This window comes from Giraffa tippelskirchi, chromosome 7, assembly GCF_054371585.1.
Source record: "Giraffa tippelskirchi isolate mGirTip1 chromosome 7, T2T-mGirTip1v1.2.pri, whole genome shotgun sequence".
NCBI lineage: Eukaryota > Metazoa > Chordata > Mammalia > Artiodactyla > Giraffidae > Giraffa > Giraffa tippelskirchi.
In genome coordinates, this window is record NC_137281.1 from 149633780 (window position 1) to 149647296 (window position 13517).

At 43.2% G+C, this 13517-nt stretch overlaps 1 protein-coding gene across 2 annotated transcripts in view; it reads left to right on the forward strand.

Moving 5' to 3' along the window:
- Positions 1-13517, forward strand: part of NRXN3 (neurexin 3) — a 1799700-nt gene that overhangs the window by 487363 nt on the left and 1298820 nt on the right. For both annotated transcript variants that reach the window (XM_081510568.1, XM_081510570.1), the window contains one exon: positions 13058-13359. In XM_081510568.1, the coding sequence (XP_081366694.1) occupies positions 13058-13359 (302 nt within the window). The remainder of the gene's footprint in view (positions 1-13057; positions 13360-13517) is intronic.

Genomic DNA, 13517 nt, shown 5'->3' on the forward strand with positions numbered 1-13517 from the left:
AAGGGTACTGCAGAAATGGTAGATTAGCCACATTTAACAAAATAGAAACTTTTCATTGTGCCATAAAAAGCCTTATTGATCCTGTCCAGGCATTGACTCCAGGGCCTTTTAACCAGCAGTTCTGTCTAGACTTGCAGGCTGGAGCCCCCAGTGCTAACAAAGGAGGGCTGGGCTGCCTGCAGCCGTGGAAGGCCAAAGGGATGGGCAAGGATTCAGGTTTCTCAGTGGGGATTTTCTTAAAGAGCAAGAGTGATTTTATTCTGTTGTTGGGAGGCCTGTGCAGAGACTTGTCAGGTCCCCCAGGCCCCAGCTGGCCTACTCTCACCCTTGGGATTGGCTGCAGGGCCATCACACGGCAGCAAACACAAGTGTCTTTTCTCCCCTCACTTCCGTCAGCTTTTCCCCTCTTTCCTCCTAAGAAGCCAGGCTGAACCCTGGGATGCTGAGGCATTTCACAGTGGGTCTTCAGGAGCGGGCAAGGCAGGAGGAGAACTGGTTACTTTAGCATTGCTGTGATCAGTTCAATTTCATTTCAATTCAGTCTTCATTTAACCCATTTTGGGGTACATGGGAGATTTTGAAAAGCTATGAAAGTTTGCCACTCCCAAAGATGTAGTGGAAGAGTTGACATCTACTTGTAAATAGCCAAAGGATTGTTCAAGATTTATCTGGTGATTTAGGTATTTTATCAGAATCATCTGCAGGGATTTAACTTTTTAAAAATGAATGCTTATATTTCAAACATAAAAGAGAACAGACCCTGTAGTAGAGGATATTATAAACATTGGCTTAGTTATCGCCCATATGGAACCAATCTTAATGTTTTGCCATTTTTGCTTTATGTCCTTTTATAAAGACAATCCTGTTGAATATCTCCCTGTTTCCCTTTCTTGTCTCCCTCCCCAGAAGTAAATGCTATGTGAAATTGATGGGTAGATTTTTTTCCATTTTTGTTGCATATGAATAGTGCTGTAATATATAATGATTAGTGATCATTATGTGTGTGTATGTGTGTATAAATCAGTGGAAGTAAAATTTATTGACTACACACAGTTTATACTCATTATTTTCTGTTTATTCTGGGCTAAATGAAGGCAATATTTGGTAAAAGTCTTTAACACTTTGTATTGATTAATTCTTCCCTGTTGATCACCCAAATGAAGCTTGGTAGTCTCTCAGTATCTTTTAGTCATTTTGGACTAGGAACCATTTGAGCTCCTGAAATGTCTGTAGGAAATTTCACGTAACACCGATTCATCTTGGGTTTTTTTTTCTTTTTTTTTTTTGATACTTAAAGGTAGAGAGTTTCACCAACAAGATGATTTCGATGTAGACTTATTAAGGTAGGAAGTAGATTAGGTCATCTTCCAAGGTTTCTTCTGATGCTGCAGTGATGATTTGTTGTGGAGGACTTTTTACTTGTTTGAATCTTGAATGAAAAGAGAAATTTTACAGAAGTAAATATTTTAAAATTCCATGTGAACCTAAAAATCCATGTATTGCTTCTACATATCTTAATATCTGTTTGAATTTTCCCAAATCCTGTGAACTTTTTGTGACATTTATATTCCTTCCTGAGCATTATGTGTTAGTACAGTGAGTATTTAATTTAGTTAGCAATTAGGGTTAGTATCACTGTAAAAAACAATATCATTTTAGATGATCTGCTTCCTGTTCTAGGATCATTGTGGATGTATTTCATTATTATTAATTTTGTTTTTAACTCTGTCGAATATAGTCTCACAATGAGGTGTTAGGTAGTCTGTACAATTGCCTTTGTTGTTGTGGAACTTTGATAAAAGATGCTGGTTAAAAGAAAAATAAACATGTAGATTATTCTTTGAGGGCTGGGCCGAGGGTGAAAGGTTATGTAGGTCTGTGGATGTGTGTACTTTCTGTATTTTTTTATTCAAAAACATCAACACTCCATCTAAAGTTTATCTTCAAGTTTGTGACCCTGGTTAAATTTTCACCATTCTATTCACCCATATCCTCAGTGTAAGTTCAAGAAATGCATCTTAGTAACACAGTGGCACAGAGCTGGCTTTAAAATTATTGATATAATCATTATATTTACTTATCATCGCCCTCATGCAGTTCCAAGTATGTCTGTTATCTTCGCAAGCAGAGTGTGAAAGCAGTCCAGGCACTGGTTGTGTGAGGTGACAACTGACAACCTTAGTGTCCTGGATGAACTGAGGAAGAGACACGAGAGTGAAGCTGGCAGTCAGGTCAAGGATCCAGACATTAGTTCCAGTGCTGGGAGAGCTGGGTTAGACAATGTGGCTTTGATCTGCAGTCCTACTGGGCCTCCTGGTAATTTTCGCCCTGAATTAAACTCAATTGCTCAGCCTAGGGTGAAGAGTTAGAAAACCCCAGGCCTTCTCATGTAGGGGCGGAGTCTACCCTGATAGATTTCACTGCGTGGGGGGCCTAAAAGAGAATGCATGATTATTTTAGGAGCGGCAGAGCTGGAGGAGAGAGAAAGACAAGTCATGCAAATAGTGACCACCGAATTAAGAAATACGGATTTATGGGTGTCAGACCAAGCGGAGGAATGACTTCTCTCCTTGGAGGATTTGAATAGGTAAAGGAGAGAAGGTCCACGTGTCATTCCAAACGCCTGCCTTCTGGAGAGTGGAGGGGGGTGGGGGGAATGCTTTCCCGAGGGCATGGGACAGGAAAATGGAATTCCCTCTACAAGAGAGAGAGTGTTGTTGTGTTCAATGATTGTCTGACCCACCATTAAAATGAGAAGCCGGTAGTGAAAAAAGTGTAAATACAGTTTAACTCATGTAGATCTTGTGGTTATGGGAAATTAAAGGTACAACATATTACATAAATTATTATCAGTGGGCTGGCAAGGAGATGCAACACAACTGCCTCAGGCCAGGGCCCCTCGGTCATCTCATTCTCTCTTGGCGCTGACTCCTGGATTCCTCTTTACCTCTCTACGCATTAGTCCATCCGCTGGACCTGTTGGTGCAACACACTCACAAGCTGAAGCTCTCCTCTGCCGGTTCTCCGCCCCCGTGCCCCAGGAATATGACTCATAAGGCTCCTGCCTGCAGCTTGAGCCTCACACACCTGCTACTCTACCCACATGGAAGAATTTCTCACCATCCCCTGGGCACCCATGCTTTTCTAATGATCATACCAGGGAATGCATTTTTTCTTTTAACTAGGACATCATCCCTTCTTTGTCTGGTGAACTCTTACTCATACGTCAAGACCCATATCACCTCTTAATATTCACTACACTTGTAATCACTTTTTCATATGTGCATTTGCCGGAGTCCAGCTCCGGCAGCCAGGGAAATGCCCTGAAGGGATGAACGGGGCCTGCGAATGAAAATGATGCAGTCTCTCGCTCAAAGCCCTGGGCTGCATGTTTATTTTAAGCATCAGGTTTTCTTTTGTACTTTTACAAAAGCATTAGGTCAGAGGTATGACATCTTCAGTTTCACCTCACCCATATTTACTGTCTCCATAAATCATTGTTGTCCTTCAGAGTTCCCTCTTAAGTGTCCTTGTGATAACATTGTAACTCAAGTTTGTCTCTGGGCTGTATATTACATTCCCCAGTTTATTTCTTATCTCTTTAAATCCTGCTATCCCCTAGTAACTTAAGCTCATCATCTCCTAAAAGGCTTTTAGCTATTAGTATCTCTAAAATTCCTAGTTTCTATAAGCTATAGTAAAATATGCCAACACTACAGCATATCTTAAACTTTTAGCTTCTAACTATTCTTAATTATTCCTAACCCCTAAACTCAGCAAACTTCTTTTGCCATAAACATTCCCCTTACAGGCAGGTTTCAGATAACAATGTTTCCCATGGTCTCAAGCTGCAGCCTATGTGCTCATCCTGGAGCATTCTTTGTAAAGATCCTTGAACAAATGTCAATAGTTAACTTTATGGATTATAACATTCTTTCCAGCCAGCTCAACCGGAGGAAGGAAAGGACAAGTCAGAATCACAAGACCTAACTCCTTCATCCCGGGACCGTGCCTGCGGGATGAGGAGAGGGGGTTGGGGCCGTGCCTCCATTTTGTCAGTAATGCCTATCGCGGCTCCCGACATGCAGTATCAACAACAACAGCGGCATCTGATGTATCTAGGGCTGGGAACTGGGCCAGGAACTTTATCTGATTCATGTCTCACAGTGAATCTATGAAATATATTTTTCTCATTGTATAGACTAGGAAAGCAGGGATTAGAGAAGTTAAATAGTAAGCTGAGGTTCCATAGAGTTAGGTAAATTCCAGGGCTGGCTGTAAAACCCAGGTCTGTCCATTTCAAAGCCTTATTTTTAAATTCCATGTCATCAAGTCCACAGTTCCCCTGCACTCTGAGCTATAGGAGGGTGCCCTGTTTAACGTGAGTCCATGGCAGGGTCTGGCATTTAAGTTTTTTCAGCTTTATAATTTCTCTTCTTTAGTAAAGGCTGGTGAATTATTCCTATTCACACGGTTTCTGTGTGGCTCAAGTGTATTCAACACTGGGTACCTCACCTGATGCATAGTAGGAACCTGGAAATACTTATTCCTTGAATGAATAAACAGAAAATTTAGCTTTTATTGTAATACAATTGAGAGCTATGAGCTCTTCAGGATGCTGTTAGCTTTCTAGTGATTTCAGTGAAGCGTGATTTTCCAGGCCATTCTTTTGTGGACTCAAGGCAGCTCCCCTCGCCAGGATCCTGGCTGTTTATTTTCCAAGTGACAACTTGATTTACTATTTTCCTTCTCATCACTTTCAAGGAGCATCTGCAGGCTAGTGAGTGACCAGGCAGCGTGGAAAAGTCCATTTATTTCTCTGCTGTATCTCTCCTAAGGAGTCTGTGGATAAGGATTAGAAATGGCCTCAGGAGGTCAGGTTTCCTGTGTTTGTTTTCTTTTGTAGGGCAGGATTGCTCATAAGGACACAGTTTGCTGTCTGCTGGTGCACTGTGCTTCTAAAATACCTGTTTGGGGGCGTGGCAGGTAAAGGATTCCTCGTTTGTCCCTGGCGGATGGCTCTGCAGTCTGGTCCATCCGAATGCTCTGGTTGGCCCTAAAATACATTGTAAGGGAAATGGGACTGGAGGAAGCAAGAGGGCAGTCACTCTGCAGTCCTTTTTTTCTCTCTTACTCAGTATTGTTCCTTCCCTAATTCTAGCTGGAGATGTCCTTAGGTGATGTCTAACAGAATTCCCTCTAGGGAGAAGATTTCTGCTTTTCTCTCATTTTTGCAGATATGGTCATCTCATAGTCTAGCTGCTAACTTGGGTGTCCACACATAGCTTGTAAGAAGCCTTTAGAGGTGGAAGTTGTTCTGTATGTTGGATGCTTAGCAGGTTGCATGGAAAACAGAACTGTGTGTGAATAGACTCACACCCATCCGCCTTAACTTGTTCCTTTGTCAGCAAATGACTCAAACTGACATTTCCCCCCAGGGTTACTTTCAGATGGAGTGGAGATGCAGCCCCTGTATTAACGAGAACGGTTGTGGAATCGTGGCCTTCTCAAGGAGTTTATTTCTGCTTTCTGTACCCCTCTGCCTTGGGCTCATGCATCTCCCATCCTCCTCAGGGCTTCTTTGCTTGGGTAGAATTGGGTGATGTGTTAGTTTCCAACATGAGACCCTGAAACCTCTCATTGCAACTGCACCCATGGAGGAGGGACAAAACCCTGCTGAATCTGTGGATCAGAGGAACAGAGTCAGCAGGTAAGCCTCAGGACCACCTCCGTTTGTCTGCCAGGGAGGGCAGCAGTAGCTCATGTTGTGTTTTGTGGCTCATTAGCTTCTGGGTATGCCAGGCCAGAATGGCCAGGTGGGGTTATCTTTGCATCAGTGCAGAATAAAGTACCATGCTGCTGCGGAGGCCTATTGAAGGATGAAGAATTCAAAGATGAGAGTAATGTTTTGGTTTTTTTTTTTGGAAAAACCTTTTATTTTATTTTGAAGTACAGCCAATAAATAATGTTGCGATAGTTTCAGGTGAACGGCAAAGGGACTCAGACATACATATCTCTGTATCCATTCTTCCCCCCAAAACTCCCTTTCTGTCATCCAGGCTACCACATACCACTGAGCAGAGTTCCAAGGGCTATACAGGAGGACCTTGTTGGTTATCCATATTAAAATATAGCAGTGTGTGCCTGCCCATCCCAAACTCCCTAACTATCCATTTTCCCAAGCCTTCCCCCACCCCCTAGCAATCATTGTGAGTCTGTTTCTGTTTTGTAAGTTTGCTTTTATAATTCGTTTTATTTTTTTTTCTTTTTTTTTATAAATTTATTTATTTTAATATATAATTCGTTTATTTTAATATATAATTCGTTTTAGATTCCGCATATAAGGGATGCCATACAATATTTCTTCTCCATCTGACTTCACTGAGTATGACACTCTCTAGGTCCACCCATGTTTCTGCAAATGGCATTATTTCATTCTTTTTAATGGCTGCATAATATTCCATTGTATATATATATACCACATCTTTACCTATTCTTCTGTCAGTGGACACCTAGGTTGCATCCATGTCTTGGTTACTGTAAACAGTGTTTCAGTGAACATTGAAAAGTGAAAGTGAAGTCGCTCAGTCGTGTCCAACTCTTTGCAACCCCATGGACTACTGCCCACCAGGCTCCTCTGTCCATGGGATTCTCCAGGCAAGAATACTGGAGTGGGTTGCCATTTCCTTCTCCAGGGCATCTTCCCAACCCAGGGATTGAACCCTGGTCTCCTGCATTGCAGGCAGATGCTTTACCCTCTGAGCCACCAGGGAAGCCCTTCCTGGTGAACACTGGGGTGCAAGCAAAAGAGGAGAACAGTTTTGCCTGTGTCTCTGGAACCTGTCCTCAGAAAGCTGGCTCCTGCTTCCTTTTCTAGAGCACAGCAGGTGTTCTGCTCAGGCCCAGTAGTTACAGCCGCTCCAGAGGGGTTGGCATTCTAACAGGCTCTCCTAAGTGGTATCTAAACATTCCATTTCTAAGGCTTTTTCTCTAATGAGGGTGAAGAGTGTGATCTCAGTTTGGCTTTTTCCAACCTGCTCCTACAGGGGATTTTGGAGTTGAGCTGGCCCCATTCCCGGATCCCCTGCTTGTGCTCCTCCTGCCTGAGTGGGTGCTCACCTGTCAGTGTCAGTGGTTTTTCCTTTTGACATAAGGAACTTCATGCAGTTGCAAGACATCACATACAGGGTCAGGCACCTCGTCCTCTGAGAATTTGAGTTCCTGGTGAGGGTGTTGGTGGGATGTGGTGGCAAAAGTGATGGCATGAGAGTCAGGGTTCTGAGGTTTTGGAATTGCTCTAAATGCTGCCAAGTGCCTTGGATAACCTGTGTAAACTGTGTGGTTCTGAGGTTTTGGAACTGCTCTAAATGCTGGCAAGTGCCTTGGATAACCTGTGTAAACTGTGTGTCCCTCTTCCTTGCATTGGTGTAAGCATAGCAAAGTAACCTCATAGACTGTTGAAGGAATACAAAGAACGATTAAGAAAGCATTTGGAAATATATAATATTTTAAAAAATGGTGACTAGAATTCCCCTTTACCCATTCCTGGGCTTCCCTGGTGGCTCTTATGATAAATAATGCGCCTGCAATGCAGAAGACCTGGGTTCGATCCCTGGGTCAGGAAGATACCCTGGAGAAGAGAATGGCTACCCATTCCAGTATTCTTGCCTGAAGAATTTCACGGACAGAGGAGCCTGGTGGGCTACAGTCCATGGGATCGCAAAGAATCAAACACGGCTGAGCGACTAACACTTTCATTTTTCCCTTTACCAGTTCCTGACCTGTTCTCACCTGAGCCCTTTCTTGCCTAGTGCTGTGTCCTTGTCCTCAAATTTTAACCTCTGGCCCTTAGCTTTCCATGGCTGCATTTGGATCTAAAGTAGCCAAATTTTGGCTTCTTCCTATGCTTTCCAGGTTTTTAGAGTCTCTGTCTCTCAAGTCCTTAGGTTGTCCCTTCTAGAAACTTTTGCTTACATTCTTGTCCAGTGACATGCAAACCTCGCTGGGTTATGTCAACATTCGGGTTGAAGCGGTTTCAGTCACCCCCTGAAGGAGTAGTTCAAATGTGTTCTCTTCTTTTCACTGGGCTCTCTGCCTTCAGCTCTCATTTCTTTCCAGTTCACTCTCAACCCAACGGAAGCTGGAATCTTATATTTAAAAAATGCAAATCAGAGCCTCCATTCTCTCAGTAAAGTTAGGCATTGGTTCCTTAGGACCTTTAGAGTAAAGTTCCTATTTCTTAATCTCATGGCCTAAGACATCAAGCTATCAGTAACCACAGGCTCAATTCAACAGAGATATGTATCTCTTTACACTTCTTAAGTTCCACAGTTTAAAAAAAAAGGACTATTTTAATCTATTTTGGAATTTATCAGAGAAATAGAGTTATTGATATATAAATCAGTAGTTGGATTTTTTGGGGGGGAGAGAGTGGAAAACAGAACTGAGTAAATGCCTATTAATGCTGTGTATATATCAGTCCTTGGATTAACAAGTCATTTGAAAGATCAGTGCTTTATATGTCTATACAAACTGATTCAAAACCTCCAGTTCTACTTATCTTGATTCCATCTAGTGTTTAATCAATTGGACACTTACAAGTAATGGGCAAACGATTTGTTGTCATACAGGGTTGAGCTCTGCTTTTCATGCAGTGAGAGTAACATTTTTATTTTAACACTTATGCAATTGATTGTAAACTTTGAAGTGATATAATCTAAATGAATCTACACAGTCCATTAGCCATTTCAGCACCTACCCTCTTGCCAAGCTGTAGCTTTACGCTAAGCCGTTGTATGCTGTGTTACATAATCCCCCGCCTTCATTTTCTCTACCTGTTTAGCCTGAATACATACAAGGTGACTGCACTGTCTCTTCAACCTCCTTCTCTTTGTAAACACTCACTATAGAAAACAGATTTGGGGGCAGTATTACATCTTTCTAATGGAGAGTTTGGAGAATTGAATTGGCTTAGAAATGTGTTTGTCACTATTTGGTTTTGCACCCTTTAGTTATATTCACTATCAACTTAGTCTGGTTTTCAAGGTGATAAGAAAGTGCTTGAGGTTTAGCCACTGGAAGGAAATTAAGACAATTCGGGCTCTTAGGAGAAGAATGTCAGTTGTGAGAGTGTACAAAGGAACAATTTCTTCCAGGTCCTCAGTCTTTCTCCTGGAAAGCCCCTATTTGCTCTTTTAAAGACTGGGTCATGCACTGCCAATGCCTCTTCTTCCTGTAACAAAAAAGGGGAAAGGATCCTATGAATTAAAAATGATATGATTTTGCTTATCTAGAACACGATTCAGGGAGCAGCTTTCAGTGGTCTACTCTTCATTGATATGTAAAGGAGATACATGGCATCTGGGGTGATACTGTCTTCTCCAGCCCAGAGAAAGGGCTAAACTGGGGAAATTCATCACTGAATGAAGAGAGTTAGAGGGTTGTGAAGTGTTGTAGTAGTTTTCATTGTTGTTGTTTAGTAGCTAAGTCTTGTCCGACTCTTCGTGGACTCTAGCCCACCCATGGACTCTAGCCCACCAGGCTTCTCTGTCCATGGGATTTTTCAGGCAAGAACACTGGAGTGAGTTGCCATTTCCTTCTCCAGGGGATCTTCCTGATCCAGGGATTGAACTCACCTCTCTTACTTGGCTGGTTCTTTACCACTGAGCATATATTTGCAAAGTAATATACTCTCAGGGATGCATAAAATCTTCATTGATGAATTTGCATGGGTATTAGCATAAATATGTGTGTGATTTGCATAGTTTTTTCTCTCATTGGTTTTATTTCTTATTTATTTACTGTGATAGCCTCTTAGTGATGTCATTTTTCTCCTGTGGCCTTCTACATAAAATGAGTTCTTTAATTTTAAATACACTGATTCCAGGAGGAAAAGAGAAACATTTCTTTTGGTGAGGAGGTGTGATTTATGTGAGGGTAGGAGGAATAGGTCTCTGGCTTAGTTTATTCAAGGTTTGGGATGGTTTGTAAATCAACACATGGCTCAGTGGAACCATTCCTTCCCTTTGAGCAGCAAAATAACAGCAGGTGGTATATCCAGACTGAAGGGCGAAAGGTGACTGATATTTGGAGAAAAGTTTAGAGGCAGCAGAAGTCCAGAGTAGGGCAAACTGTCTGATCTTGGGCAACTCACTTATTCCTAGTCATCAGTTTTTACCTTAATATAAAAAGAATGTTTTAAATCAGGCAATCTCTAAAATCCTTTATAGCTCTAAAATTTATTATTTTGACAGACTCCTTGGTCTAATTATGTGAAAAATATTAAGTGCCACATAGTACATTAAATAATATCCTGGGGACTTGCTGTTCTGTGTCAGGCCTTTCCCCTTTGAAGGGTACTCGATGATTAATTGAGGCTTCTCTTTAGAAGCGCTCCTTTCCTTGCTCATTTATCTCAGTTCACTGGGTGCACAAGGTGTAACTTAAATGTTTATAGAAGACACCCACTAATACACCATGTTGGGTGCCAAGGACAGGCGTAGTAGTTGGTTGTGTGTACATTTGCATTGTTTGGAAGAGAGCTTAGTGGCGATAACTGCATTTGATTTGCCATCTTCTGCTGTACTCTTGCCTGGAGGGCCCCATGGACGGAGGAGCCTGGTGGGCTGCAATCCACGGGGTCACTAGGAGTCGGATACGACTGAGCGACTTTACTTTCACTTTTCACTTTCATGCATTGGAGAAGAAAATGGCAACCCACTCCAGTGTTCTTGCCTGGAGAATCCCAGGGACAGCAGAGCCTGGTGGGCTGCCGTCTATGGGGTCGCACAGAGTCGGACACGACTGAAGCGACTTAGCAGCAGCTGTAAATCAGGGTCACTTCCAGTCTACTGTCCAAAAGAGCTTGTCCAGTTGAATTTTGACAAAACTATTTCTGCAGCAATGGGAAGAGAGCTAATGGAAGCAGGGCGCTGGGGGATTGGATGAGTGGACCCGTTTCAAACATGTGGTGTTGTGCCAAATATCTACTCTGATTTTGGGGGGACTCATTTTGGTAAAATACATCTGGCATGGGTTATGTGCTGAGTAGTACTCACTACTTATATGTGTAAGCAACACCGCTGTCACTTAGAGGTGGACAAGTCCCTTTTGCTTACAGCAGTGTGTGTGCATACAGAACTGTGCAGGTGTGTACATATCCTTGAGGCCCTCTGGAAGATACAGGACACACTTAATCTCTTCTTTCCTTCTTTGGAGTGTGACGTTGAGGTTCACGTTTTAATGATGTGGTGATGCTATGATGAACTTAATACTATATATTGGGTGGTCATCTCTTCACATTATGAAAATGACTCCTTTACCTCATGATGAGAAAACATTTATTTGATTTTCCTTAAGGAGCTTACCAAGGGCTATGATGGTTGATAAGGATCTGAGTTAAGGTGGGTTGGCTTTGGTTAGGTCTAGAAGGAAAAATAGAATTTCCTCAACTTTACTTTTTAGCCCCACCCCACCTCACCCCTCTTTAAAGGGAAACTGCATATCTAAATTTGTATTATTGGTCATTTCCTTTTATCGAGAGGTACTTTTGACCAACCCTGATATGAAGTTGTTGTATAGTGGCTAAGTCGTATCCCATACTTAACGAGCCCATGAACTGTAGCCCACCAGGATCCTCTGTCCGTGGGATTTCCCAGGCAAGAATCCTGAAGCAGGTTGCCATTACCTTCTCCAGGGGATCTTCCCCACCCAGAGATCAAACTCTAGTCTCTTGCATTGGTAGGCAGATTCTTTACCGCTGGGCCACCAGGGAGGCCACCCACTCTAAGTGGGGTTGCCTGACAAGAGGACAAATGGAAGTGTGCATGCTGAGTGTCTAAGTTATAAATCAACAAATAATTAAATCAGATACTTCCATCCTCTTACCTTGAAAAATAGATCCTCGAAACTACTTGGTTACCAAGTCAGGTTCACATTTAGCATTTTCAGATTCCTGGGAGTTCTGCTTTGGGAAATACCAGCACAGGCAGAGCTCGCCCCTCTGGTTGGCTCTGTGGCTCTGTGGCTCAGCTCCATCGCTCATCACAGGGGTCTGGTATAAATGCACATGGGTTCCTCCACCCACATGGCCAAGGTCTGTGTAGACCTGTACAAATAGTCCCCAAGGCTAGTCCTCAGATCTTGAGGTATGCACACTGACAAGCATGATTTGCCTTCAGAAAACTGATCCAGGGAAGAGGCCTGCACAAGCCCTGGGAACACACTTGGGGCTCTTTGGGCAGCAAATTATAGGCCCCCAGTGTCTAGAATATGGTCTTGAAAGAGAGTCTGGGTCCCAGTGGGATACCGTGTTGGCTCTGTGGACCCCTGGTCCTATGGAGAGATGTTCCATAGGATGGTCTGACCAGGCCATCTCAAAGACCTTCAGGGAGCGGTCCCTTGGAATAAAAGGGAGGCATTGCTGTCTAATGTAATATCAAAGCATATTATCAAATTCCATTCTGTTCCCTTTTCCTCATCTGCTCAGTCATTTCCTTAGGTTCAACCTCCTTTTTAGAAACCCAGGCGTGTTCCACTTGGTGCAGGACTGTACCATGGAAACCAAAGTTAGCCATGTTACCCATGGATAGAAATTAGAGCCAAACCTTTCAGGGTAATTGATTTTTATTTATTGGTCAATAAAAGGTACCTGGAGCTAAAGAACGCTCTGTCAGAACAGTTAATTATCCATTCTAAACCAGCCCTTTTACAGGCATTTAAAAGCCGATATTGATGCAAAAGCAACATAAGCCTCACTTTACCATTTTGCATGCATTTTCCCTCTAGGTTTTTCTCTGGGAAAATTTGAAGGCAAGGCAGCAAGCCTTCCTGCATCATCGTTTTAGTCTTCTGCCCTTGTGTGAACACACAGCTTCTCTGCTAGTTTCCCTGGTCCTTAGATAACAAGCTGTGGAAGAGGTGGAAGGAGTATTGTGCTGGAATCAGGCCCCTGGCAGGGGCAGTGCCCTGTATGTTTGTGTGTGTTCTCTGGTATTTGTGAAGACCTGGCTCCTGCCGGTCAAGTGTTGACTGCTCTCCCCTTTTCTTTCCCTTGCAGCTCGAGAGGAGAACGTGGCCACTTTCCGAGGCTCAGAGTACCTGTGCTACGACCTGTCTCAGAACCCGATCCAGAGCAGCAGTGATGAAATCACCCTGTCCTTTAAGACCTGGCAGCGGAACGGGCTTATCCTGCACACGGGCAAGTCGGCCGACTATGTCAACCTGGCTCTGAAGGATGGCGCGGTCTCCTTGGTCATTAACCTGGGGTCCGGGGCCTTTGAGGCCATTGTGGAGCCAGTGAACGGAAAATTCAATGACAACGCCTGGCACGATGTCAAAGTGACTCGCAACCTCCGGCAGGTAATGGCTGAGGGCAGAGAGTGCCCGGAGGCTCCTCTTAAGTGGCTGGGGAGGGAGTGTGAAGTAGGTGATGGGTTAGGAGAAGGGTAGAGATACCATATGGGTTTGCATTTGTCAAGAGTTCTCCCAGCCTTTACAATTTCACAAGGATAATTATT